Source organism: Macaca fascicularis, chromosome 20 (assembly GCF_037993035.2).
Source record: "Macaca fascicularis isolate 582-1 chromosome 20, T2T-MFA8v1.1".
NCBI lineage: Eukaryota > Metazoa > Chordata > Mammalia > Primates > Cercopithecidae > Macaca > Macaca fascicularis.
In genome coordinates this window covers 12,566,194-12,591,383 of record NC_088394.1, presented here as the reverse complement: position 1 = coordinate 12,591,383, position 25,190 = coordinate 12,566,194, and the positions used below count along the sequence as shown (strand labels likewise).

Genomic DNA, 25,190 nt, shown 5'->3' with positions numbered 1-25,190 from the left:
CAATTTAGGAGAATCCTTGAGCTAGAACTGTGTGTCCAAAGTGTGATGGAGAACCACATGTGGCTATTTAAATTTATTAAAATTAAATTTAAAATTCAGTTCCTCAGTCGTAATAGCCATGTTTCCAGTGCTTAATAACCACATGTCGCTGGTGACTATCATGTCACAGCACAGATGTAAAACATTTCCATCACTACAGAAACTTGGACAGATTTTTGTCACACATATTTCTCACTTTCATGCAATGTGAGACACTTCTGTGACAGCTCTGAAATTGTATTTTTCTTTAATTAACACCCCATTTAGCTAACAAAACTACAATTTTACTTAGGATGACTGTGTTTTGTTGTTACTGTTTGATACAGGGTCTTGCTGTGTCGCCCAGGCTGGAGTGCACTGGTGTGATCACTGCTCACTGCAGCCTCCACCTCCCAGGTTCAAGTGATTCTCCTGCCTGGGACTATAGGCTTGTGCCACTATACCCAGTTAATTTTTAAATTTTTTGTAAGGATGAAGTCTCCTTGTGTTTCACAGGCTGGTCTCAAACTCCTGGCCTCAAGTGATCCTCCTGCCTTGCCTCCCAGAGTGTTGGTTTTACAGGCATGAGCCACTACACCCGGCCTAAAGATTAGTTTTGTGTCTAAAGCAGTATGAATTTAAATTGCTGATTTATGAAATATATGCATCAGGCACTTTTCAAGAATTAGGCAGACATTTGTGTTTGAAACATGTAACTTGAATCAAAACGTAGCTTTTTTTTTACCTGCCATGATGTCTGTGGCCTTGACTGACGTGTGCTGTGTGGATGTGCTGGCCAAGTAGGATTCTCCATGTTCAAGTCCTTAGATCCATGATCAAAGCTTTAAAAATAATTGTATACCCTTTTTAAAAATTGAAGCAAAATCCACATAACATAAAACTGGCTGGGTGCGGTAGCTCACGCCTGTAATCCCAGCACTTTAGGAGGCCTAGGTGGGCAGATCACAAGGTCAGGAGATTGAGACCGTCCTGGCCAACATAGTGAAACCCCATCTCTACTAAAATAAAAAAATTACCCAGGCGTGGTGGCGCGCGCCTGTTGTCCCAGCTATTCAGGAGGCTGAGGCAGGGGAATCACTTGAACCCGGGAAGCGGAAGTTGCCGTGAGTCGAGATTGCAGCACTGCACTCCAGCCTGGCGACAGAGCAAGACTCCGTCTCAAAATAAATAAAATAAAATAACATGAGTCAGGAAGGACGTTGGTGTTGAGGTTGGCGCACATATCAAGGACAGTAACTACCATGGTTCCCGAAGTGTTGCCAAAACCTCAGATGCATGGCCTTTTGGCCAAGCGTCTGCAATTTCATATGTTTGGAGCGTTCATGGTATCCCTGGGGGTTGCAGCTTTGTGTAAGTTTGGTGTGGCTGAACCAAGAAAGAAGGCGTATGCAGATTTCTACAGAAATGATGAGATTTTGAGGAGATGAGGAAGGCTGGTATCTGTCAGAGTGTAAAGTAATCTTGGAATATAAAGAATTTCTTCAGATAGGTTTACTTAGAAGTTTGTCACTGACTCGTGTTCCTGAACACATGAATATGTGGGCTAAGAAATAGTTCCTCTTGATAAACAATTAACAAATAAATAAATAAAACTAACCATTTTAAAGTGAACAATTCAGTGACATTTAGTACATTCACACTGTGTTGTACAACCAGCATTTCTAGCTAGTTCTAAAGCATTTTCTTTTTTTGGGGGGGAGACAGGGTCTCACCCCGTCGTCCAGGTTGGAGAGCAGTGGTGCCATCTTGGTTCACTGCAACCTCGCTCCACCTCCCGGGTTCAAGTGATCTTCCCACCTCAGCATCCCAAGTAGCTGGCACTACAGACATGTGCCACCACGCCCAGCTAATTTTTATTTTTATTTTTTTTTGAGACAGTCTCACTGTTATGCCCAGGCTGAAGTGCAGTGGTGTGATCTCAGCTCACTGCAGCCTCCGCCTTCCAGGTTCAAGATTCCCAGATTCTCCCGGCTCAGCCTCCTGAGTAGCTGGGATTATAGGCACCTGTCACCACCCCAGCTAATTTTTGTATTTTTAGTAGAGACGGGGTTTCATGGTGTTGGCCAGGCTGGTCTCAAACTCCCAACCTCAGGTGCTCTGCTTGCCTCAGCCTCCCAACGTGCTGGGATTACAGTCATGAGCCACCGCGCCTGGCCTGATAACTGGATCTTAAAATTGATAGTTAAAATTTGATCATGGTGAAACAACACAAACACCACATATTCTATGATTCCATTGATATGAAATATTCAGAAGAGGTAAATGCACAGAGACAGAAAACAGACTTACTGGTGGCTGCCAGAAGCTAGGAGAGAGTGTGGGCAGTAACTGCTAAATGAATATGGGTTTCCTTTTGGGTTATTAAAGTATTTTGGAAGCTGGGCGCAGTGGCTCACACCTGTAATCCTAGCACTTTGGGAGGCTGAGGTGGGTGGATTGCTTGAGCTCAGGAGTTGGAGACCAGTGTGGGGAACCTATCGAAACCCCATCTCTATAAAAAATTTAAGGCCAGGTTCGGTGGCTCATGACTGTAATCCCAGGACTTTGGGAGGCTGAAGTGGGCAGATCACATGAGGTCAGGAGTTTGAGACCAGCCTGGCCAACATAGTGAAACCCTGTCTCTACTAAAACTACAAAAATTAGCTGGGTATGGTGGCACACGCCTGTAGTCTCAGCTACTCGGGACTTCAAGCTGGAGAATCGCTTGAACCTGGGAAGTGGAGGTTGCAATGAGCTGAGACCACGATATTGCACTCCAGCCTGGGCGACAGAGCAAGACTCCATCTCTAAAAGAAAAAAACAAGATCCAGTTTATCATCTGTATCACAGGCAGTACTGGTGTTCTGCTGTCTTCTGGTAAAATCTTTTCACTTCATGTTTTAAAATTTGTGGTAAGGTACCAAGTATCACAGCCAATTCATTAATTTTCCTTTATTATAAATTATACTATTAGTTTTGCTTCTTTTTTTTTTTTTTTTTTTTTTTTTTTTTTTTAAAAACGGAGTTTCACTCACGTTGCCCAGGCTGGAGTGCAATGGTGCAATCTCAGCTCACAGCAACCTCCGCCTTCCAAGTTCAAGTGATTCTCCTGCCTCAGCCTCCCAAGTAGCTGGGATTACAGGCATGAGACATCATGCCTGACAAATTTTTGTATTTTTAGTAGAGTCGGGGTTTCCTCATTGGTCAGGCTGGTCTCAAACTCCTGACCTCAGGTGATCCGCCCACCTCGGCCTCCCAAAGTGCTGGCATTACAGGTGTGAGCCACTATGCCCAGCCTAATTTTTCCTCTTTTTTTTGAGACAGGGTCTCATTCATTTTTTTTTTTTTTTTTTTGAGACGGAGTCTCGCTCTGTCGCCCAGGCTGGAGTGCAGTGGCCAGATCTCAGCTCACTGCAAGCTCCGCCTCCCGGGTTTACGCCATTCTCCTGCCTCAGCCTCCTGAGTAGCTGGGACTACAGGCGCCCGCCACCTCGCCCGGCTAGTTTTTTGTATTTTTTAGTAGAGACGGGGTTTCACCGTGTTAGCCAGAATGATCTCGATCTCCTGACCTCGTGATCCGCCTGTCTCGGCCTCCCAACAAAGTGCTGGGATTACAGGCTTGAGCCACTGCGCCTGGCCGAGACAGGGTCTCATTCTTTCACCCAGGCTAGAGTGCAGTGGTGCAATCTTGGCTCACTGCGACCTCTGCTACCCGGGCTCAAGCAATTCTCTTGCCTCAGCTTCCTAAGTAGCTGGGACTACAAGCATGAACCACCATGTCCAGCCTAATTTTTATACATATATATTTTTTGCAGAGATGGGGTTTTGCCATGTTGCCCAGGCTGGTCTCAAACTTAGTTTTTCCTTTTAATTTGGGGCATGGCAGTTGCACTCAGTGGTAAACTCTGAAAAGCTTTTCCACTTACAAAAATTGTTCCATTTTTAAATAGTTAATAAGGGTGTGTTTCTAAACATAGAGATAACGTTGGAAAATTTGAAACTCTAATTTCATTCCTTGAGAGGGTTCTAACTTCTTTTACTAGCAGCTGTGAACCATGCAGGATGTGAGAAATTACACCCTAATCATCTATTTCCTAGCCATGAACAGTTCAACCTGGGAAGATTCTAAGCCCAGGCTCATTAGTAGCCAGTAAAATCTGGATGTTGTATGCATCATGAATAAGACCAGAGAAGAATGAAGAAGTAAGGGTTTACTGTGGATGAATGAAGACAGGGTAGAAATATATCGGTTTTATTTTTATTTTTTAAGACAGGGTGTCACTGTCCCGCCCAGGCTGGAGTGCAGTGGTGCAATCACTACTCATTGCAACCTTGACCTCCCGGGCTCAGCCCCCCGAGCAGCTGGGACTCTGGGCGTGTGCCACCACTCCTGACAGATTTTTTTTTTTTTTTTTTGGTACAGATGGGGTTTTGCCATGTTGCCCAGGCTGGTCTCAAACTCTTGCCATCCTCCCACCTTGGACTCCCAGAGGTTTGGGACTACAGGTGTGAGCCACCATGCCCAACCCATTTGCAATTGACAATCCATTGTAAGTTGAGGAGCCATCTGTATTGTAAATCTAATAGCTGGTGCCAGGAACTACGTGGTCAGGTGTAAGTTTTGTTTTGAAAAGCTGTTACAGTTAGTGATACGCTTGAGAGTGGTGAGGAAGCCCACCATACCAGTCATTTTCCTGCTTTAACATACAGTACATCATAACTGTATGTCCACCAGAGCTTACTTTACTTGAATACTGATTTTCAACAGGGGCTATCTGAGGAAGGGGAAGATGGCACTTGCATAACTTGGAAATGCCTGCAGTTGATTCTGATGTGCCTGTATGTTAGATGGTAGTGATTACAGGATCTGTTTCCTAGGGCTTTTGGTGGGGATGAGCTAGCAGTCGGCACATAGGACTCAATAAAAATTAGTTAAAGCAAATTGCTACCACCACCACCCACCCCCTACACAATATGGATTCGTGAGTACTTTTTATCCTTGTCTGGCCCATAATAGATACTCAGTACACACACACACACACACACGCATTTTTATTAGTTTTTCTTTTTTTTTTTTGAGATGGAGTTTCACTCTTGTTGCCCAGGCTGGAGTACAGTGACGTGATCTTGGCTCACTGCAACCTCCACCTCCCGGGATCAAGTGATCCTCCTGCCTCGGCCTCCCGAGTAGCTGGGATTACAGGTGTGCGCCACACTCGGCTAATTTTTTTGTATTTTTAGTAGAGACAGGGTTTTGCCATGTTGGCCAGGCTGGTCTTGAACTCCCGAACTCAAATGATCCCCCCGCCTTGGCCTCCCAAAGTGTTGGGATTACAGGTGTGAGCCACTGTGTCTGACTGATACTCAATACATATTGATAGGATTGAGTTGGAGTAGTTACATAGCAGATGGAGACTGACATTTGTTGAATATGCCAGGAGTTCTTTAACTGACACTAAACAAATTATTCTCCCATTTCCTCCCATAAACCCCTCAACAGTCCTCTCAGGTAGATGGTATATCATTCCCACAATTTCAATGGAATAAATGCATTCACAGCTTGTCATAAGCCAGGAGTTAAGCCTAGGAGTCAGCTTAGTTCCAGGCTTTGAGAGTACCCCATGCTGTCACCTCCTTCTTAGGGTGGCCTGTGAACTTGATTCTCTCAGTACTGCCTGGCTTTCTCTGAAAATTGAGTAATTTTTCCTTACCTTACCCTTAAACTTTTCTTCAAAATGGAAAAGCAAAAAAAGGTTAAATCTGTATTGTGTTTGAAGTACAGTTTCGGTCTCCTTCCAAACCAGGTTCAAATGGGTTTCCCCCCCGTTTGTTAATGTCCTGCTCATCCCACAGCTTGGGGTCATCTGAGACCTTGTACTCTCCCTTTCTCCCACCTCCTGTCAGGTGTAGCCCGCCTGCCCTTCCAGTTGTATTGCTTGGTTGTCCCCATGGCATGCTTTTTTTTTTTTTTTTTTTTTTTTTTTTTGAGACGGAGTCTCGCTCTGTCGCCCAGGCTGGAGTGCAGTGGCCGCATCTCAGCTCACTGCAAGCTCCGCCTCCCGGGTCTACGCCATTCTCCTGCCTCAGCCTCCCGAGTAGCTGGGACTACAGGCGCCCGCCACCTCACCCGGCTAGTTTTTTTTGTATTTTTTAGTAGAGACGGGGTTTCACCGTATTAGCCAGGCTGGTCTCGATCTCCTGACCTTGTGATCCGCCCGTCTCGGCCTCCCAAAGTGCTGGGATTACAGGCTTGAGCCACCGCACCCGGCCAGCATGCTTTCTTGTAGTGGTGATGTGGGTCTTCCTGCTTGTGGGGGGGTCTTGCCCACTGTAGTTCATGTAGTTTAAGCTGCAAGAAACAGATCTTCCTAAGTGACAGTCTGAGCCTGTCACTTAAAAAAATAAAAAAGAAAAACAATTTGGTTGTCCTTTACCTATCAGGGACAGGAAATTACTTTACTCAACATTTGATGCTATTGAAGGTTGGGCCCAAAACACTCTCTCTTGACTCTTACAGATATTGATCCTTTCCGGGTAATGATTTTACAGGTTACAAATTCATTATTTTTTCATACTTGCTGTGCATGATTCGTATGATTTAATTCTTTGGTGTCTTTTTCTATGGTAGAGATTGTTTAGAGCAGGGGCACATTCATATTGGAGTATAATTTAGGTTTGTCTGTATCTGACAAACTAAAATCCAAAAGGCAGACTTAGATATTTGGTTATTAGTATGTATTTCTTCCACATCTCTTCCAGTAATGTCATAAATAAATTTGCAGTGTGGCAACTGGAAACTGGATTGTTGCTTGGTCTTAGAGTTCTAGTGTAGGAAAAAACTGGCATCACTGGAATCACCTTTTCTGCAGATGTTTTTTAAATGGCTTATATGTATTTCAGGACTTTATACAAATGTCATTTATCTTACAGGTATCTAATTTATTCAGGAATTTTGATGAGTATGGAATATTAAAATGGGCTAATCACAGGCCGGGCGCGGTGGCTCAAACCTGTAATCCCAGCGCTTTGGGAGGCCGAGGTGGGCGGATCACCTGAGGTCAGTAGTTCAAGACCAGCCTGACCAACATGGCAAAACCTCGTCTCTACTAAAAATACAAAATTAGCCAGGCGTGGTGGCATGTGCCTGTAATCCCAGCTATTCAGGAGACTGAGGCAGGAGAATCGCTTGAACCAGGGAGGTGGAGGCTGTGGTAAGCCGAGATGGTGCCATTCATTGCACTCTAGCCTGGACAACAAGAGTGAAACTGAGTCTCAAAAAAAAAAAAAAAAGCTAATCACAGCTTTCTTGGGCTAGCTTACCAAGAGAGAATCATGGGAAGTAGATGTGTATTTGTTGAGCACATCTGATCAGTGCTGAGCTGCAGATTACTTTGACAGTATCTGTGAAGAAAAAGTTTATAAAGCAAATCAAAAGAATAAGCATGTTTTTATGAATACATTGAAACTACTGAAAATGTTTCAAAATTAGCTGTAATTAGTAGAATTTTGAAAAGTAGGTTAAGCAGAGACTTCTAATTTGAAGGCCTGAGTTAGCTGCCATTGATCTGGGGTTATTGACTGAGGCTTGTGTCGTGTTATTGAACTTCTGTTTTTACTACATATTAAAAGATAAGTGAAATGGATGGATAAGTATCAATTTTTAACAGAACTTATTTCTGTTAAACAGCACCTGTGGAATCCTCTCAAGAGGAACAGTCATTGTGTGAAGGTAATTATGCTCTCTTTGAAAGTCTACTTGAGAAAACATTAGGTTGTCTATGCTGTATAAAGCTAGATACTGTTTTGTAAATATATATTATATTTCAATCTCTTGTCTAGGTTCAAATTCAGCTGTTAGCATGGAACTTTCAGAACCTATTGGTAAGAAAATTTCTGACCATATTAATACAGTAATATGAAACTCTTTCACTCTCAAGATTTAAGTTGCAAATGTGTTATGATTATTGTAATGCCTACATTTAAGTCACATTGAGTCTTTGCTGTTAGTATTTAGAAAGTAGAACAAACTAGGCATTAACACTGTCTTGATAAACTTAGTGATTGCAAATAAAATTGAGTGGAGGAATGGTAAAGTCAATTTAAATACCTGTACGTGTTCTGTTTTCTTTTTTTGAGATGGAGTCTCGCTCTGTCGCCCAAGCTGGAGTGCAGTGGTGTGATCTCGGCTCACTGCAACCTCCGCCTCCCGGCTTCAAATGATTCTCCGGCCTCAGCTTCCTGAGTAGCTGGGATTACAAGCGCGTGCCACGACGCCTGGCAATTTTTTTGTTTTTAGTAGAGATGGGGTTTCACCATCTTGGTCAGGCTGGTCTGGAACTCCTGACCTCGTGATCCGCCCACCTCGGCCTCCCAAAGTGCTGGGATTACAGGTGTGAGCCACCATGCCAGGCCACATGTTCTGTTTTTTTGGTGAAACATGTTCTTCCTTTTTATAACTTAATTCTTAAGGGTTTCATGTTCCCAGGGTGATTAAAGTTGATGCCAAAGTTTTATTACTTTAAGAGGAAAAAGAAAATATTTCCTAAATCCTTTCATACTTTTCATGTGTCACAATTTTAAACTTTACTTTTTTTCTTACTATCAGGGTGTCTCAACACTGGAATAACTAGGCTGTTGGGAATGTTAGGACTCTTGTTTACATTTTGTTTGTCCTCATGAAAATGAAGCTTTGCTAAAATAGCAATCTCAGCCTGTGAGTCAGTGCCCTCTGATCTGATACCAGCAGTGAGTCTGCCTTGAAAGCTGTCACCCATTTCTGTTACAAAAGAGGTTTTCCTGCTTATGTATCACTAGGCATTAGGAAATGGAACTACATATGCAAAGTCCCATTTGTTTTAAAGCTTGTGTATTTTAAAGTATAGATTATAAATCTTTTTCAGAATACTAAGTTAAAATGTCTTCCTTCAGTAGAAAATGGAGAGACAGAAATGTCTCCAGAAGAATCATGGGAGCACAAAGAAGAAATAAGTGAAGCAGAGCCAGGGGTTGGTTCCTTGGGAGATGGAAGGCCGCCAGAGGAAAGTGCCCATGAAATGATGGAGGAGGAAGAGGAGATCCCAAAACCTAAGTCTGTGGTTGCACCACCAGGTGCTCCTAAGAAAGAGCATGTAAATGTAGTATTCATTGGGCATGTAGGTAAGCTGCTGTCATAGCAATTAAAGTTACTGGATACATGAAACATAGAACATCCTTTTTAGCTACTTGGAGATGTTTAGTGAAACTGAAGCAAATTAATTGAAAATGTCTTGATTTTTAACTTGCTAGATTTTTTTTAGCTGGCAAAAAAATGCAAGTACTTTTCTTGAAGTTTAGGCAAATGAATAATTCTGTAATAGCATAGATGCTGGAAGAAAAACCTCAGTATATTGTATGTAACATATAATTAGTCTATTGACCATTGATGGTGGTTCAGCATAGATAATATCAATATCTTAGAAAATGTGCCCTTTTTAAATGAACCTCAGTTAACTTTGTTAATTTTAATGTGATTGACCTTACCAGATATCTTAATTTTGTGTGAAGCAGGAAATCAATAATTTGGAGTAACTTCTGGATGCTTGCCAGGTTGCTGGTTTAGCAAAAAACACAAGAACAAATTTATTTAATTTATTCAGATATTATCTGATTATATGACCTATCCCCAGAATTGTGAGAAAAAAATACAGAATTATATGTCTTTCATTTCTACTGTCTCTGCCTTCCCCCCGAATATGAAACACCATACTCCTTCTTTTAGTAGCAAGAACTCTTTTGAAAGTGTAAAGGAGCGACTGAGCACTGTGGCTTACGCCTGTAATCCCAGCACTTTGGGAGACCAAGGTGGGTGGATCATGAGGTCAGGAGTTCAAGACCAGCCTGGCCAACATGGTGAAACCCTGTCTCTACTAAAAATACAAAAATTAGCCAGGTATGGCGACATGAGCCTATAATCCCATCTACTCTGGAGGCTGAGGCAGGAGAATTGCTTGAACCCAGGAGGTGAAGGTTGCAGTGAACCAAGATAGCGCCACTGCATTCCAACTCTGGGCAACGGAGCAAGATTCTGTCTCGGAGGGAAAAAAAAAAAGTGTAAAGGAGCACATACCTTACTTGCTATAAGTGAAAGCGCCTAAATGTAGTTCACAGTTCTTCAGCTGCTTTTGCTCTCTGAAACTCCTAGGGAATTTATAGTCAGTTGCTGCTTTGCCTTCGGAGTAATCTGTTAAAAAATTCTTTCCTTTATCAGTAAAGTATTTCTAAATGTTTCTTTTTTTTTTTTCTTTTTCTTTTTTTTTTCTGAGACGGAGTTTCGCTCTTGTCGCCCAGGCTGGAGTGCAATGGTATGATCTCGGCTCACTGCAACCTCTGTTTCCCAAGTTCACACGATTTTTCTGCCTCAGCTTCCCAAGTCGCTGGGATTACAGGTGGCCGCCACCATGCCTAGCTAATTTTTGTATTTTTAGTAGAAATGAGGTTTCACCATGTTGGCCAGGCTGGTCTTGAACTCCTGACCTCAGGTGATCTGCCCTCACTGCCACCGAGCCCAGCCTTGAGCCTCATTTTCAAAAGGAGAAGGGTAATGAACTAGGATTTATGCCACAAATTCATATGGAAGATTTAATTATGTATGTTAAGGGGCACTGTTGCTTGCATATGTAGCCATTGGTTTTTGGTTTTAACCTATGGTTTGCATGTTGATGTTACTTTTAGATGCTGGCAAGTCAACCATTGGAGGACAAATAATGTAAGTCTGTATCTTTTGTTAAATAACAGAGTTAAATTGATTGAATGAATTTTAGACATTGTAAACTTTCATACAGTCACACAAAGGAGATAAAATGGGTCCCCCCAAGAAAAATTAAAAATAAAATTACTGAGACGTAATACTGATGTTAGGAAGTGATTTTTGGCCTGGTGTGGTGGAACACACCTCTAATCCCAGCATTTTGAGAGGCTAAGGTGGGAGGATCACTTGACTTGAGGTCTAGAGTTTGAAACCAGCCTGGGCCAGCCTGGGCAAGACAGTGAGACTCTGTCTCTACTTTAATTTTTTTAAAAAAGTAGTAGTTTTTGTAATGTGCCTATTGCTATTGTTAAATGTGTTTCTGAAAGCTTTTTACATTTTTTAAAAATAAAAAATGAACATAAAACTCTAGATTATGGGAAATCTTAGTCTGCTTTGCATATAACATACATGGGAATAATGAAAACCAGCTCTTGAATCTGGTGAATGGGAGAATTGTTTTTTCCTCATTCATTAGCTCCTTAAATGTATATGGATTTAATAGACAGGTAGACTAGCTAAAATGCTAAGATAATTTTTTGATCGTATGATAGGAATTTCCTAGGTATGAAATGACTGGCTGGCTTTAGTAATGCATTTTAGTATTGACAAATCTTGATAACTAAAAAGTCCTAAATTTTTAATTGCTCCTCTAAATTAGACCCATTGCTATAAAAAATAAAAATAAAACTATATTTATTTTAAGAGACAGGGTCTTGCTGTGTTGCCCGGGCTGGAGCGTAGTGGCTATTTATAGGGGGGATCATAGCACACTGTAGCTTCAAACTCCTGTGCTCAACTGATCCTCCTACCTCAGCCTCTCAAGTAGCTGGGACTACATGCTTGCACCACCATGCCCACCTTATATTTACTTTAAAAAACAAACAAAAACCTTCTATATTCTGAAATAATTTTAGATTTACGGAATGATTGCAAAAACAGTACAGAAAGTTCCCTTCATTCATCCTGCCCTGATGTTAACATCTTATAACCATAGTCATTCATCAGAACTTCCTTATTACTGGTGAAATTAGTCATAATTACTTGGTTAAGGTGTCATCTGTCAAGATTGTCCACTATAAGGTTAGTTTTTCCTTTTCTATTTTTTTTTTTTTTTTTTTTTTGAGACTGAGTCTCACTGTATCGCCCAGGCTGGAGTGCAGTGGCGCGATCTTGGCTCATTGCAACCTCTGCCTCCAGGGTTCAAGCAATTCTCCTGCCTTAGTCTCCCAAGTGGCTGGGATTATAGGCATGCACCACCACGTCTGGCTAATTATTTTGTATTTTTAGTAGAGATGAGGTTTCACTATGTTGATCAGGCTGGTCTCGAACTCTTGACCTTGTGATCCACCTGCTTTGGCCTCCCAAAGTGCTGGGATTATGGGCATGAACCACCACACCAGGCCACTTTGTCTGATAATTTGAGACTGTAAATATCCTTTTTCACTTACACTTTCCATAATTTTAGCATCCACCAGTGGTACCTTTAACTATTTTCTAGCCAGGCATGGTGGCTCTCACACCTGTAATCCCAGCACTTTGGGAGGCCGAGGTGGGCAGATCACTTGAGGTCAGGAGTTCGAGACCAGCCTGACCAACATGGTGAAACCCAGTCTCTACTGAAAATACAAAAACTTAGCCTGGCATGGTGGCACATGCCTGTAATCCCAGCTGCTTGAGAGACTGAGACAGGAGAATCACTTGGACCCAGGAGGAAGAGGTTGCAGTGAGCTGAGACCACGCCGCTGCACTCTACCCTGGGCGACACAGCGAGACCCTGTCTCAAAAAAAAAAAAAAAAATATGGCCAGGCGCAGTGACTCACGCCTGTAATCCCAGCACTTTGGGAGGCCGAGGCGGGTGGATCACCTGAGGTGAGGAGTTTGAGACCAGCCTGGTCAACATAGTGAAACCCTGTCTCTACTACAAGTACAAAAATTAGCCGGGCATGGTGGTGGATGCCTGTAATCCCAGCTACTCGGGAGGCTCAGGCAGGAGAATCACTTGAACCCGGGAGACAGAGGTTGCAGTGAGCCGAGATTGTGCCATTGCACTCCAGCTGGATGACAAGAGCGAAACTCCGTCTCAAAAAAAAAAAATATATATATATATATATTTTTTTAATAGATATTTTTAATACATATATTTTGAGATGGACACACACACACACACACATAAAATAACTATTTTCTGGAGTTGAAATTCCCCTCGACGATTTTCACATTTTCCTAATTCCACTGAGTAATTCGTGAATAATTGTTTACTTTTTTTTCTTTAAATGTTTTCAGGTATTTGACTGGAATGGTTGACAAAAGGACACTTGAAAAGTATGAAAGAGAAGCTAAAGAGAAAAACAGAGAAACTTGGTATAGTAAACTTTAATGACATTATAAATTACTTTTAAGGAAACGATGGCCACTTAGTGCTTTTGGAGCCTGTTAAAATATAAATTGTTGAAGTCTAAAATGGTATCGCAACAAAGGAAATTTCCCCTCTCCTCATAATACACAGAAGATGAGTTCCTAATGACTTAATAACTAACACAGAGAAATTTGGAAACAATCCATATATTTGGTGATAGACTTGTTGAAAATATTATAAACCATCCATTTAATTGGGTCATTCTGCAACCACTGAAAATTTACATTTACATAATTTATAGTAACTATGAATAGAACTTGCATTGTGGTGGCAGTTGGGGGGAAGCAGGAAACATCCTTGTGCTTAAGATATGACCATTATAGGCCGGGCGCGGTGGCTCAAGCCTGTAATCCCAGCACTTTGGGAGGCCGAGACGGGCGGATCACGAGGTCAGGAGATCGAGACCATCCTGGCTAACACAGAGAAACCCCGTCTCTACTAAAAAATACAAAAACATAGCCGGGCGAGGTGGCGGGCGCCTGTAGTCCCAGCTACTCGGGAGGCTGAGGCAGGAGATGGCGTAAACCCGGGAGGCGGAGCTTGCGGTGAGCTGAGATTCGGCCATTGCACTCCAGCCTGGGCGACAGCGCGAGACTCCATCTCAAAAAAAAAAAAAAAAAAAAAAAAGATATGACCATTATGTAAATAAATGCTGGAAATAAAATGGAATGGAATTATTGACTGGTTGCCTTTGAATGGTGAGACAGTCAACTTTTTTCTGTTTTCTAACCTTACTACTTTTATTTTTAAAAAGTTAGCAAGCCTTATCTCAATGGGATATTGGTGGTCATTTAAGAAAAAATAAAATTATATTCCTCTATAATAAGTGGGAAAAATGCTAGTCAGTGTTATAAAAAATTGAGGACATGCTATGAAGTACAGATGATGAGGTAAGCTAAATTAATGCTTACTGTTATGGATGGTTTGAATTTATATAAATTTTTACTTGGCAGTGTAATATTGAAGCAATTTTTAGCAAGTAGCCATCGCTCCCACATGGTGCGTTAGTGGCTTTCACTTTTCAAAAATATCTGAGGACAGTTATTTTTTATTTTATTAAAAAGTTTTAGGCCTGGCACAGTGGTTTACGCCTGTAATCCCAGCACTTTGGGACACCGAGGCGGACGGATCACGAGGTCAGGAGATCGAGACCATCGTGGCTAACACGGTGAAACCCCTTCTCTGCTAAAAATCCAAAAAATTAGCTGGGCGAGGTGGCAGGCACCTGTAGTCCTAGCCACTAGGGAGGCTGAGGCAAGAGAATGGCATGAACCTGGGAGGCGGAGCTTGCAGTGAGCCGAGATCGCGCCACTGCACTCCAGCCTGGGCAACAGAGTAAGACTCCCTGTCAAAAAAAAACAAAAAAACAAAAAAACAATTTTTATTGGGCCAGGTGTGGTGACTCACGCCTGTAATCTCAGCACTTTGGGAGGCAAGGCAGGCAGATCACCTGAGGTCAGGAGTTCGAGACCACCCTGGCCAACATGGTGAAACCTTGTCTCTACTAAAACTACAAAAATGGCTGGGTGCAGTGGCTCATGCCTGTAATCCCAGCTCTTTGGGAGGCCGAGGCAGGCGGATCACCTGAGGTCAGGAGTTCGAGACCAGCCTGACCAACATGGAGAAACCCTGTCTCTACTAAAAATACAAAATCAGCTGGGCGTGGTGGCACATGCCTCTAATCCCATCTACTAGGGAGGCTGAGGCAGGAGAATCACTTGAACCCGGGAGGCGGAGGTTGCAGTGAACCGAGATCGGGCTGTTGCACTCCAGGCTGGGCAACAAGAGTGAAACTCCATCTCCAAAAAAAACAAAACGACAAAAATTAGGAAGGTGTGGTGGTGGGCACCTGTAATCCCAGCTACTTGGGAGCCTGAGGCAGGAGAATAGCTGAAACCTGGGAAGCAGAGGTTGCAGTGAGCCGAGGTGGTGCCACTGCACTCCATCCTGGGCCAGAGTGAGACTCCGTCTCAAAAAAAAAAAAAAAAGGGGGCCAGGCATGGCCTGGGCTCTGTCGCCCAGGCTAGAGTGTAGTGGCTCCATCTCCGCTCACTGCAAGCTTTGCCTCCCGAGTTCACACCATTCTCCTGCCTCAGCCTCCCGAGTAGCTCAGACTACAGGTGCCCGCCACCACGCCCGGCTAATTTTTTGTATTTTTAGTAGAGTCGGGGTTTCACTGTGTTAGCTAGGATGGTCTTGATCTCCTGACCTTGTGATCCGCCCGCCGTAGCCTCTCAGAGTGCTGAGATTATAGGCGTGAGTCACCGTGCCCATCCAAAAAAGTTGTATTACCCTTTGACTCTCAAGACACCCATTACTTGTGTTGTATTTTGTGCCATGTGAGTATAAAAATGAAGTAATAAGGGAGCTCATTATCACTTAACACACAGTGATACTGGCATTTGTACTTAGTTTTTCTCTGTATGTTGTCAACTTGCCATAAAATAATGTTCTAGACTGTATAATTGACTGTGTTTATATAAAACCTCCAAGGTTTTGAATCAAAATAATACATTTTTTCAGTTTTCTTTTTTTTTGGAGACAGAGTCTCCCTGTGTCACCAGGCTGGAGTGCAGTGGTGCAATCTCAGCTCACTGCAATGTCCGCCTCCTGGGTTCAAGCGATTCTCCTGCCTCAGCCTACCCAGTAGCTGGGACTACAGGCACGCACCACCATGCCCAGCTAATTTTTGTATTTTTAGTAGAGACGGGGTCTCACCATGTTGGCCAGAATGGTCTCGATCTCTTGACCTCAGGTAATCCGCCTGCCTCGGCCTCCCAAAGTGCTGGGATTATAGGCGTGAGCCACTGTGCCCAACCCCCCCTTTTTTTGAGACAGAGTCTCGCTCTGTTGCCCAGCCTGAAGTGCAGTGGCACAATCTCGGCTCACTGCAACCTCTACTTCCCAACTTCAAGCGATTCTCCTGTTTCAGCTTCTGAAATAGCTGTGACTATAGGTATGCACTACTATGCCCAATTTTTGTATTTTTAGTAGAGATGAGGTTTTGTTGTATTGGCCAGGCTGGTCTCAAACTCCTGACCTCAGGTCATCTGCCAGCCTCGCCCTCCCAAAGTGTGGGGATTAAAGGCATGAGCCACCGCACCCAGCCCTATTCTTTCAATTTCTTCGTTTACTTTTTTTTCTTTTAATTTGAGACGGAGCCTCTCCCTGTTGCCCAGGCTGGAGTGCAGTGGCAGATCTTGGCTTACTGCAAGCTCCTGAGTTCAAGCGATTCTCCTGCCTCAGCCTCCTAAGTAGGTGGGATTACAGGTGGGCGCCTCCACACCCTGCTAATTTTTGTATTTTCAGTAGAGATGTGGCGTCACCATGTTGGTCAGGCTGGTCTCAAACCCCTGACCTCATGATCCACCGCCTTGGCCTCCAGAAGTGCTAGGATTACAGGTGTGAGCCACCGTGCCCGGCTCAGTTTTTGTTTGTTTGTTTGTTTGTTTGTTTGTTTTTGAGACGGAGTCTCGCTCTGCCGCCCAGGCTGGTGTGCAATGGCCGGATCTCAGCTCACTGCAAGCTCCGCCTCCCGGGTTCACGCCATTCTCCTGCCTCAGCCTCCCGATTAGTTGGGACTACAGGCGCCCGCCACCGCGCCCGGCTAGTTTTTTGTATTTTTTAGTAGAGACGGGGTTTCACCGTGTTAGCCAGGATGGTCTCGATCTCCTGACCTCGTGATCCACCCGTCTCAGCCTCCCAAAGTGCTGGGATTACAGGCTTGAGCCACCGCGCCCGGCCCCGGCTCAGTTTTAATTTCACCAGTCTTGTTCATGATTTAGTTGTTGTGTGATGGACATAAAGCTGGATGTTGTCAATTATATCTTTAATGGTGAAGAATATCCTGAAAACTCTGATGTTCTTAGGAATATTATTCTTTTTTAAAAAATTATTTCAGGTACTTGTCTTGGGCCTTAGACACAAATCAGGAAGAACGAGACAAGGGTAAAACAGTAGAAGTGGGTCGTGCCTATTTTGAAACCGAAAAGAAGCATTTCACAATTCTAGATGCCCCTGGCCACAAGAGTTTTGTCCCAAATATGATTGGTGGTGCCTCTCAAGCTGATCTGGCCGTGCTGGTAAGAAGACATTTCCAGTCCGTCTAATTTGTTAGTAGCCCCACTTATGTCTTTAAATTTGAATTTATCTTCTAAAAGCTCAAATTCAGGTTGTAGTGAAATATAATGATGTACACGGTCAGTTTTCATCATACTAATCTCTTCAAGAAATCTTCAAAATTTGATTTACTTCTGAAAATATATGTTACCTTTTCTCTCCTGTTGCTGTTACCTATTACCATGTCAGATCTTAGTCTCTATTAAATGCCAAGTCCGCCATTAGGCACCATGGGTAAAAGATGAATAGGAAACCATCTGTTTCATATGGTCTTCAGTCGTTTTGCAATCTTCACAAAATACTGGTAGTAGATCCCTTTTTTTATTTTTATTTTTTGTAGTTACAAGGTCTAGAAAGTAAATGTTGGAATTTTAAAATATGCAGGTATACTAGATTTTGGGAATGTGGAGGATTGGAAGCATTTAGACATTGTTTGATTTGTGACATTCAAAAGCAAGTACGTCATAACTCATTTGCTTCTATTTTCTTGCAAGAAAAACCTTGTGATATAACTGAAAGGAAAGATGTTTTACTGCCATAAGGGTATGCCTGAAGGCGTAGGAGTAAACTGTTTCCTTTCTTGGAATTAGGTAATCTCAGCCAGGAAAGGAGAGTTTGAAACTGGATTTGAAAAAGGAGGACAGACAAGAGAACATGCAATGTTGGCAAAGACAGCAGGTGTAAAACACCTAATTGTGCTAATTAATAAGATGGATGATCCAACAGTAAATTGGAGCAATGAGAGGTGAGCGTAGATGTCTGGTTTTATGTTAGTGGGACTAAGGATGGTTTTGTTATTGTACGCCTTTTTCTCTAGGGTTTTTCTAAACCTTAATCTGTTTACTTAGGAAACTAGAGTTCTTGGTTTACATTGTAATTGAGTTATTTTGGTTATATTATAATTGTAGATATGAAGAATGTAAAGAGAAACTAGTGCCATTTTTGAAAAAAGTTGGCTTCAATCCCAAAAAGGACATTCACTTTATGCCCTGCTCAGGACTTACTGGAGCAAATCTCAAAGAGCAGTCGGATTTCTGTCCTTGGTACATGTAAGTAACTGTTTTTTCCTTTTTTTAAAAAGGAAAAGGATGTTACTACTTAAATTACTTATAAAGACATACGCTGAGTAACATGTTAACATACGCTATTGAGCATACATCTTTATAAGTAGTTTAAGAGAATATTAACTGTAACCTTGGTTTTTTTTTTTTTTTTTTTTTTTTTTTTTTGAGACGGAGTCTCGCTCTGTCGCCCAGGCTGGAGTGCAGTTGCCGGATCTCAGCTCACTGCAAGCTCCGCCTCCCAGGTTCATGCCATTCTCCTGCCTCAGCCTCCGGAGTAGCTGGGACTACAGGCGCTTGCCACCTCGCCCGGCTAGTTTTTCGTATTTTTTAGTAGAGACGGGGTTTCACCGTGTTAGCCAGGATGGTCTCGATCTTCTGACCTTGTGATCCGCCCGTCTCGGCCTCCCAAAGTGCTGGGATTACAGGCTTGAGCCACCGCGCCCGGCTACCTTGGTTTTAAAAATACTTAGATCTTTGCCCATTTTTAAACTGGGTTGTCATTTTGTTGCTGAGTCCTAAGAGTTCTTTTTAATACTGGCCACCAGTCCCTTATCATCTGCAATCTGATTATAGCAAGTATTTTCTCCCACTTTATGAGTTGCCTTTTTTCACTTCTCGATGGTGTCCTTTGAAGCACAAAAGGTTTTATTTTTGAAGCTTTTTACATTTAGGTGTGTATTTTATTTTATTTTATTTTATTTTTAATTTTTTTTTTTTATTATTTTTTTTTGAGACGGAGTCTTGCTCTGTCACCCAAGGCTGGAGTGCAGTGGCCGGATCTCAGCTCACTGCAAGCTCCGCCTCCCGGGTTTACGCCATTCTCCTGCCTCAGCCTCCCGAGTAGCTGGGACTACAGGCGCCCGCCACCTCGCCCGGCTATTTTTTTGTATTTTTTAGTAGAGACGGGGTTTCACCGTGTTAGCCGGGATCGTCTCTCGATCTCCTGACCTCGTGATCCGCCCGTCTTGGCCTCCCAAAGTGCTGGGATTACAGGCTTGAGCCACCGCGCCCGGCCTGTGTATTTTATTTTGAGTTAACTTTTGTGTAAGATGTAAGGTCTATGTCTAGTTTCATTTTGTTTTTGTATATTAATTGTTTACACACAATTTGTTGAAAAGACTATTCTTTTTCCATTGAATTGAATTGGCTCCCTCATTGAAAATCAAATGACCATAAATACGAGTTTATTCTTGGACTCTGTGTTTCTGTTTTTTTTGTTGTTGTTTATTTGGTTTTTTTTGAAACAGGCTTTCACTCTGTTGCCCAGGCTGGAGTGCAGTGGCATGATCTCAGCTCACTGCAACTTCTACCTCCCAGCTCAAGAGATCCTCCCACCTCAGCCTCCCAAGTCGTAGGGACTATAAGCGCATGCCACCGCACCTGGCTGATTTTTGTATTTTTAGTAGAGATGGGGAGTCACCATGTTGCCCAGGCTGGTCTTGGACTCCTGGGCTCAAGAGATGCACCTGCTTTTCGGCCTCCCAAAGTGCTGGAATTATAGGCATGAGCCACTGCACCCAGCCAGTACTGTATGTTTATGGAATCTTGGTTTCAAAACTGGAAAAGTCAATAAAAACTAAGTAATATAGTCAATTACATATAGGTTATTTGCTATAAAATACTTTTCTAAATTTTAATAAGTTTATGAGGAAGCCTTATACTGAGCAGTTTTGTAATATTTTTCGTTTTCTGTGGAATAAGTGAGATGAAATGGATAATAAATTGGTTGAATGGGAAAAATACATGAGTAGAATGAAAATATTGTTATAACCTGTTTAAAGTTATAGTCATGTAACTTAACATTTTGATATTTATGTTGACTTTCTTTTCTTTAATGGATATTGTTGTTATGTTCTCAGTGGATTACCGTTTATTCCATATCTGGATAATTTGCCAAACTTCAATAGATCAGTTGATGGACCAATCAGGCTGCCAATTGTGGATAAGTACAAGGTACCCAAAATGTTAAAGAAATTGGGTTTCTTGGGAGGTGAAATCATTGTTGTGCATTTTGTTTCTAATTATGAAAACTTTTTTTCTTTTTTTTCTTTTTGAGACAGAGTCTCACACTCTGTTCTCCAGGCTAGAGTGCAGTGGTGCAGTCTGGGCTCACTGCAAGCTTGCAGGTCACGCCTTGCAGGTTCACGCCATTGCCCTGCCTCAGCCTCCTGAGTAGCTAGGACTACAGGTACCCGCCACCATGCCTAACTAATTTTTTTGTATTGTTAGTAGAGACAGGGTTTCACCGTGTTAGCTAGGATGGTCTCGATCTCCTGACCTTGTGATCCATTCACCTTGGCCTCCCAAAGTGCGGGGATTACAGGTGTGAGTTACTGCACCTGGCCTTCTTTTTTTTTTTTTTTTTTTGAGATGGAGTCTCGTTCTGTCACCCAGGCTAGAGTGCAGCGGTGTGATCTCAGCTCACTGCAATCTCTGTCTTCCAGGTTCAGGAGATTCTCCAGCCTCAGCCTCCTAAGTCGCTGGGACTACAGACATGTGCTACTGCATCCGGCTAATTGTTTTTTGTATTTTTATTTATTTATTTTATTTTATTTTTTTTTTTTTTGAGACGGAGTCTCGCTATGTCGCCCAGGGTGGAGTGCAGTGGCCGGATCTCAGCTCACTGCAAGCTCCGCCTCCCGGGTTTTTACGCCATTCTCCTGCCTCAGCCTCCCGAGTAGCCGGGACTACAGGCGCCCACCACCTCGCCCGGCTAGTTTTTTGTATTTTTTAGTAGAGACGGGGTTTCACCGTGTTAGCCAGGATGGTCTCGAACTCCTGACCTCGTGATTCGCCCGTCTCGGCCTCCCAAAGTGCTGGGATTACAGGCTTGAGCCACCGCGCCCGGCCTGTATTTTTAGTAGAGATGGGGTTTCACAGTGTTGGCCAGGCTGGTCTCGAACTCCTAAGCTCAGGTGATCTGCCTGCCTTGGCCTCCCAAAGTGCTGGGATTACAGGCATGAGCCACCATGCCTCGTCCAGAAACTTTATTAACAACATAACATTGATGTCTTTTTCTTACTGGCTTTATTTTAGTGGTATAGACAGACCATAATTTATTCAACAAGTTTAGTTTATTTTAGCTGTTTCCAGATGAGCCAGGGATCATATCTCAGTGATAAACTCATAGATGTAACTGCTGGGCTCAAAGGATTTTCTCATTAAAGTTGATGCATATTGATAAATAGCATCGCAAAAATACTGTGCTAACTTCTGTTACCACTGGCAGCATGAGTGTTCGTTTTACCACAGCCTCACCAGCACTGGATGTTCATCTTAAAATAAACTTCCTTGTTTTTAACTGGATTTCCAACTTGAATTTTTTTTAAGTTTTGCGGTATCAATATATGTAATGTTTTCTCCTCCTCAAATACATCATTCTTTAATTAGCTCCATTCTAAATTTCTTTAACAAATACTGTTTTTTCCAATTTTATATATGAGGAAACAGGCCTAGAGATCAGGAGAACCTGAATTGGTACAATCAGTTCAGATCTTCCAACATGAATTTCTGTGTTGTTTTTTGCACCTTTTTTTTTTTCTTTTTTCTTTTTTTAGATGGAGTCTCGCTCTTTCGCCAGGCTGGTGTGCAGTGGCATGATCTCAGCTCACTGCAACCTCTGCCTCCTAGGTTTAAGCGATTCTCATGCCTCAGCCTTCCGAGTAGCTGGGATTATAGGCATGCACCATCACACCCAGCTAATTTTTGTATTTTTAGTAGAAATGGGGTTTCACCGTGTTAGCCAGGATGGGCTCGATTTCCTGACCTTGTGAGCCACCGACCCCAGCCTGTTTTTTGAGACAGAGTCTTGCTCTGTTTCAAGCTAGAGTTGAGTGGTTCAGTCTTGGTTCATGGCAACCTCTGCCTCCCGAGTAGCTGGGATTACAGGCATTCCACCATGCCTGGCTAATTTTTGTATTTTTAGTAGAGATGGGGTTTCGCCATATTGGCCAGGCTGGTCTCGAACTCCTGACCTCAGGTGGTCCACCCCCCTCTGCCTCCCAAAGTGTTGAGATTATAGGCATGAGCCACCGTACCCACCCTGCACCATATTTTCTTTTTAAATCATAGGCATCCTGCATTATTAATATGATCACACAAATGCTTATGACAAATTATTATAGAGTATTTGTTACTGAGTTTAAGATGAACCTAAGCCTTCTACTTAAGCAAATGATTTTCCTTTATGAATAAGCAGTGTAGAATTTCACTTTGGGCTATTGAGCTGTTATACAGCACCAGTAAGTCTGAAACTGGATTTTATTTTACATTTCATCAGGATATGGGCACTGTGGTCCTGGGAAAGCTGGAATCAGGATCTATTTGTAAAGGCCAGCAGCTTGTGATGATGCCAAACAAGGTAAGAATCGGTTATGCTGTTTCCCATCTATTTATTGATTTTTTTTTTTTTTTTTTAGATAGGGTCTTGTTCTGTCACTGAGGCAGCAGTGCAATGGCACAGACATAGCTTATTGCAGCCTCAAACTTTCAAGTAATCCTGCCACCTGAGCCTCCCAAGTAGCTGGGACTATAGGCATGTACCACTCTGCCTGGCTAATTTTTTTTTTTTTTTTTTTTAAATAAAAATTGAGATGGGGTCTCACTATGTTGACTAGACTAGTCTCTAACTCCTGGCCTCAAACAATCCTCCCATTTTGGCCTCCCAAAGTACTAGGATTACAGGCGTGAGCCACCATACCTGACCTCCTTTGTGTTATTTTTGACTGTTCAATTGCTGATGTTTGCAGATAACCTGAAGCAGGGCTTCTCTAACAGCTCCAAAGATGTTGCTTATGCTGGACCACATACTTGAGTCATCAGTACCTTCAGATGGGGATTGTGCTAGATTTCAGTGAGAATTTATTTACCATGCTAACTCCAGGCAGAGTAAATTAGAAAAAGAATCCATTATCAAGTGTAATATTTAGACATAATTGGCACCTTACAAATTGTATTATCTCGCTTCTTGATGCCTTGTGCATAGGAGATTAGAATATATAGTATCTTCTAAAATGTTTCTATTTTAAAGCCTGCTTTTTCCTATTATCTTTGCAACTTGAAGGCTGACATCTGAATGAAAATAATTATCAGGTTGAGTTCTTAGTTAGTTGTTGTTGTTGTTTTGAGACGGAGTCTAGCCCCATCGCCCAGGCTGGAGTGCAGTGGTGCATTCTCGACTTACTGCAACCTCTGCCACCTGGGTAGCTGGGATTACAGGCATGCATCACTATATCCGGCTAACGTTTGTAGTTTTAGTAGAGACAGGGTTTCACCATGTTGGCCAGGATGGTCTAGATCTCCTGACCTCATGATCTGCCCGCCTGGGCCTCCCAAAGTGCTGGGATTACAGGCGTGAGCCACCACACCCAGCCCTTACTGAGTTTTGTCTGTAGAGTTGTCACAAAAATTATGGAGATGAGCCAGGCCGGGTGACTAACACCTAGCACTTTGGGAGTTTGAGGTGGACAGATAGCTTGAGCCCAGGAATTGGAGACCACACTGGGCAACGTAGGGAGACTCTGTCTCTTTGAAAAATAAAATTAGCCACTTGTGGTGATACATGCCTGTGGTCCCAGCTCTTTGGGAGGTTGAGGCAGGAGGATTGCTTAAGCCCAGGAAGTCAAGGCTGCTATGATTTATGATGTCTGATCATACCACTGCACTCCAGGCTGGGCAACGGAGCAAGACCTTTTCTCGAAAAAAAAAAAAAGCTATGGAGGTGTAAGGCAGCTTGGTGGTTGCAAGGGGCTAAAGGAGGGAAAGTAGGGAGTGACTGCTTAATGGGTATAGGATTTCCTTTTTGGGACAATAAAGTTTTAGAATTAGTGGTATTGATTGTACAACATGGTGAATACACTAGATGGCACTGAATTGCAAACTAAATGGTTTAAAAGTTAAATGTTACTATTTATATTTTACCAGAATAGAAAAAAGTATGATTCTCTAAACATAAGTGAAGTTAGTACCCAGACATATTTGCAAGTGAGGGGCCTTAGTAGCTAGTATAGAGAAAGTGGCTGTTCTCTGTGGAAGCCGTCACTTGATACTAATCACTAGGCAGGTATAGAATGTCCTAGAGTTGAGCAAGTCTCAAAAACTCACTTCAGTTTAGTCCTCCTGAATCTCAGTGGAACAGAGCTAGAATAGTTTAAAAGACATAGAGGCGGCTGGCACAGTGGGCCACGCATGTAATGCCAGCACTTTGGGAGGCTGAGGTGGGTGGATCACGAGGTCAGGAGTTCGAGACCAGCTTGGCCAACATAGTGAAACCCCGTCTCTACTAAAAATACAAAAAATTAGCCAAGTGTGTCAGCGGGTGCCTGTAATCCTAGCTATCCAGGAGGCTGAGACAGGAGAATCGCTTGAACCCCGGAGGTGGAGGTTACAGCGAGCCAAGATCACACCACTGCACACCAGCACGGGCAGCAGTGCGAGACTCCGTCTCAAATATCAAATAAAAAAGTGGCAAGACTTTTACAATAAAAAATTCATGGGGTTGGCAACCTATGGAATGAGAGAAAACATTTGCCAATCATATATCTAAATATGGGGTTAATACTAGAATATATGAAGAACTCCTACAAGTCAACAAAAAAACTAAACAACCCAATTCAAAAATGGGCAAAGGACTGCAATAGACATTTTTCCAAAGATGATGTACAAACAGCCAAAACGTACATGAAAAGATGCTTAGCACCACTAACCATTAGGGAAATAGAAATCAAATCCACAGGGCTGGACATGGTGGCTTACGCCTATCATCCCTGCACTTTGGGAGAAGCTGAG

General features: G+C 42.8%; 1 protein-coding gene, 1 long non-coding RNA gene and 1 pseudogene across 5 annotated transcripts in view; 2 read left to right on the top strand and 1 right to left on the bottom strand.

Annotated features, from left to right (window-relative positions):
* GSPT1 (G1 to S phase transition 1) overlaps nt 1-25,190 on the top strand; it is a 48,592-nt gene that overhangs the window by 10,708 nt on the left and 12,694 nt on the right. For 2 of the 4 annotated variants that reach the window (XM_074027811.1, XM_005591280.5), the window contains exons 2-11: nt 7,706-7,747; nt 7,858-7,899; nt 8,950-9,174; nt 10,729-10,762; nt 13,089-13,166; nt 17,123-17,303; nt 17,931-18,085; nt 18,249-18,389; nt 20,264-20,357; nt 22,684-22,764. In XM_074027811.1, the coding sequence (XP_073883912.1) occupies nt 7,878-7,899; nt 8,950-9,174; nt 10,729-10,762; nt 13,089-13,166; nt 17,123-17,303; nt 17,931-18,085; nt 18,249-18,389; nt 20,264-20,357; nt 22,684-22,764 (1,011 nt within the window). In that variant the 5' untranslated portion in view covers nt 7,706-7,747; nt 7,858-7,877. Of the gene's footprint in view, nt 1-7,705; nt 7,748-7,857; nt 7,900-8,946; nt 9,175-10,728; nt 10,763-13,088; nt 13,167-17,122; nt 17,304-17,930; nt 18,086-18,248; nt 18,390-20,263; nt 20,358-22,683; nt 22,765-25,190 lie in introns of all 4 variants that reach the window. The other 2 variants (XM_045382565.3, XM_005591279.5) reach the window with 1 other exon arrangement.
* On the top strand, nt 1,148-1,631 carry LOC135968851 (cytochrome c oxidase subunit 6C-like; annotated as a pseudogene).
* LOC135968852 (uncharacterized) overlaps nt 13,166-25,190 on the bottom strand; it is a 41,369-nt gene continuing 29,344 nt past the window's right edge. The window contains exon 2 of the long non-coding RNA XR_012429307.1: nt 13,166-13,821. This is a non-coding gene — a long non-coding RNA (uncharacterized lncRNA). The remainder of the gene's footprint in view (nt 13,822-25,190) is intronic.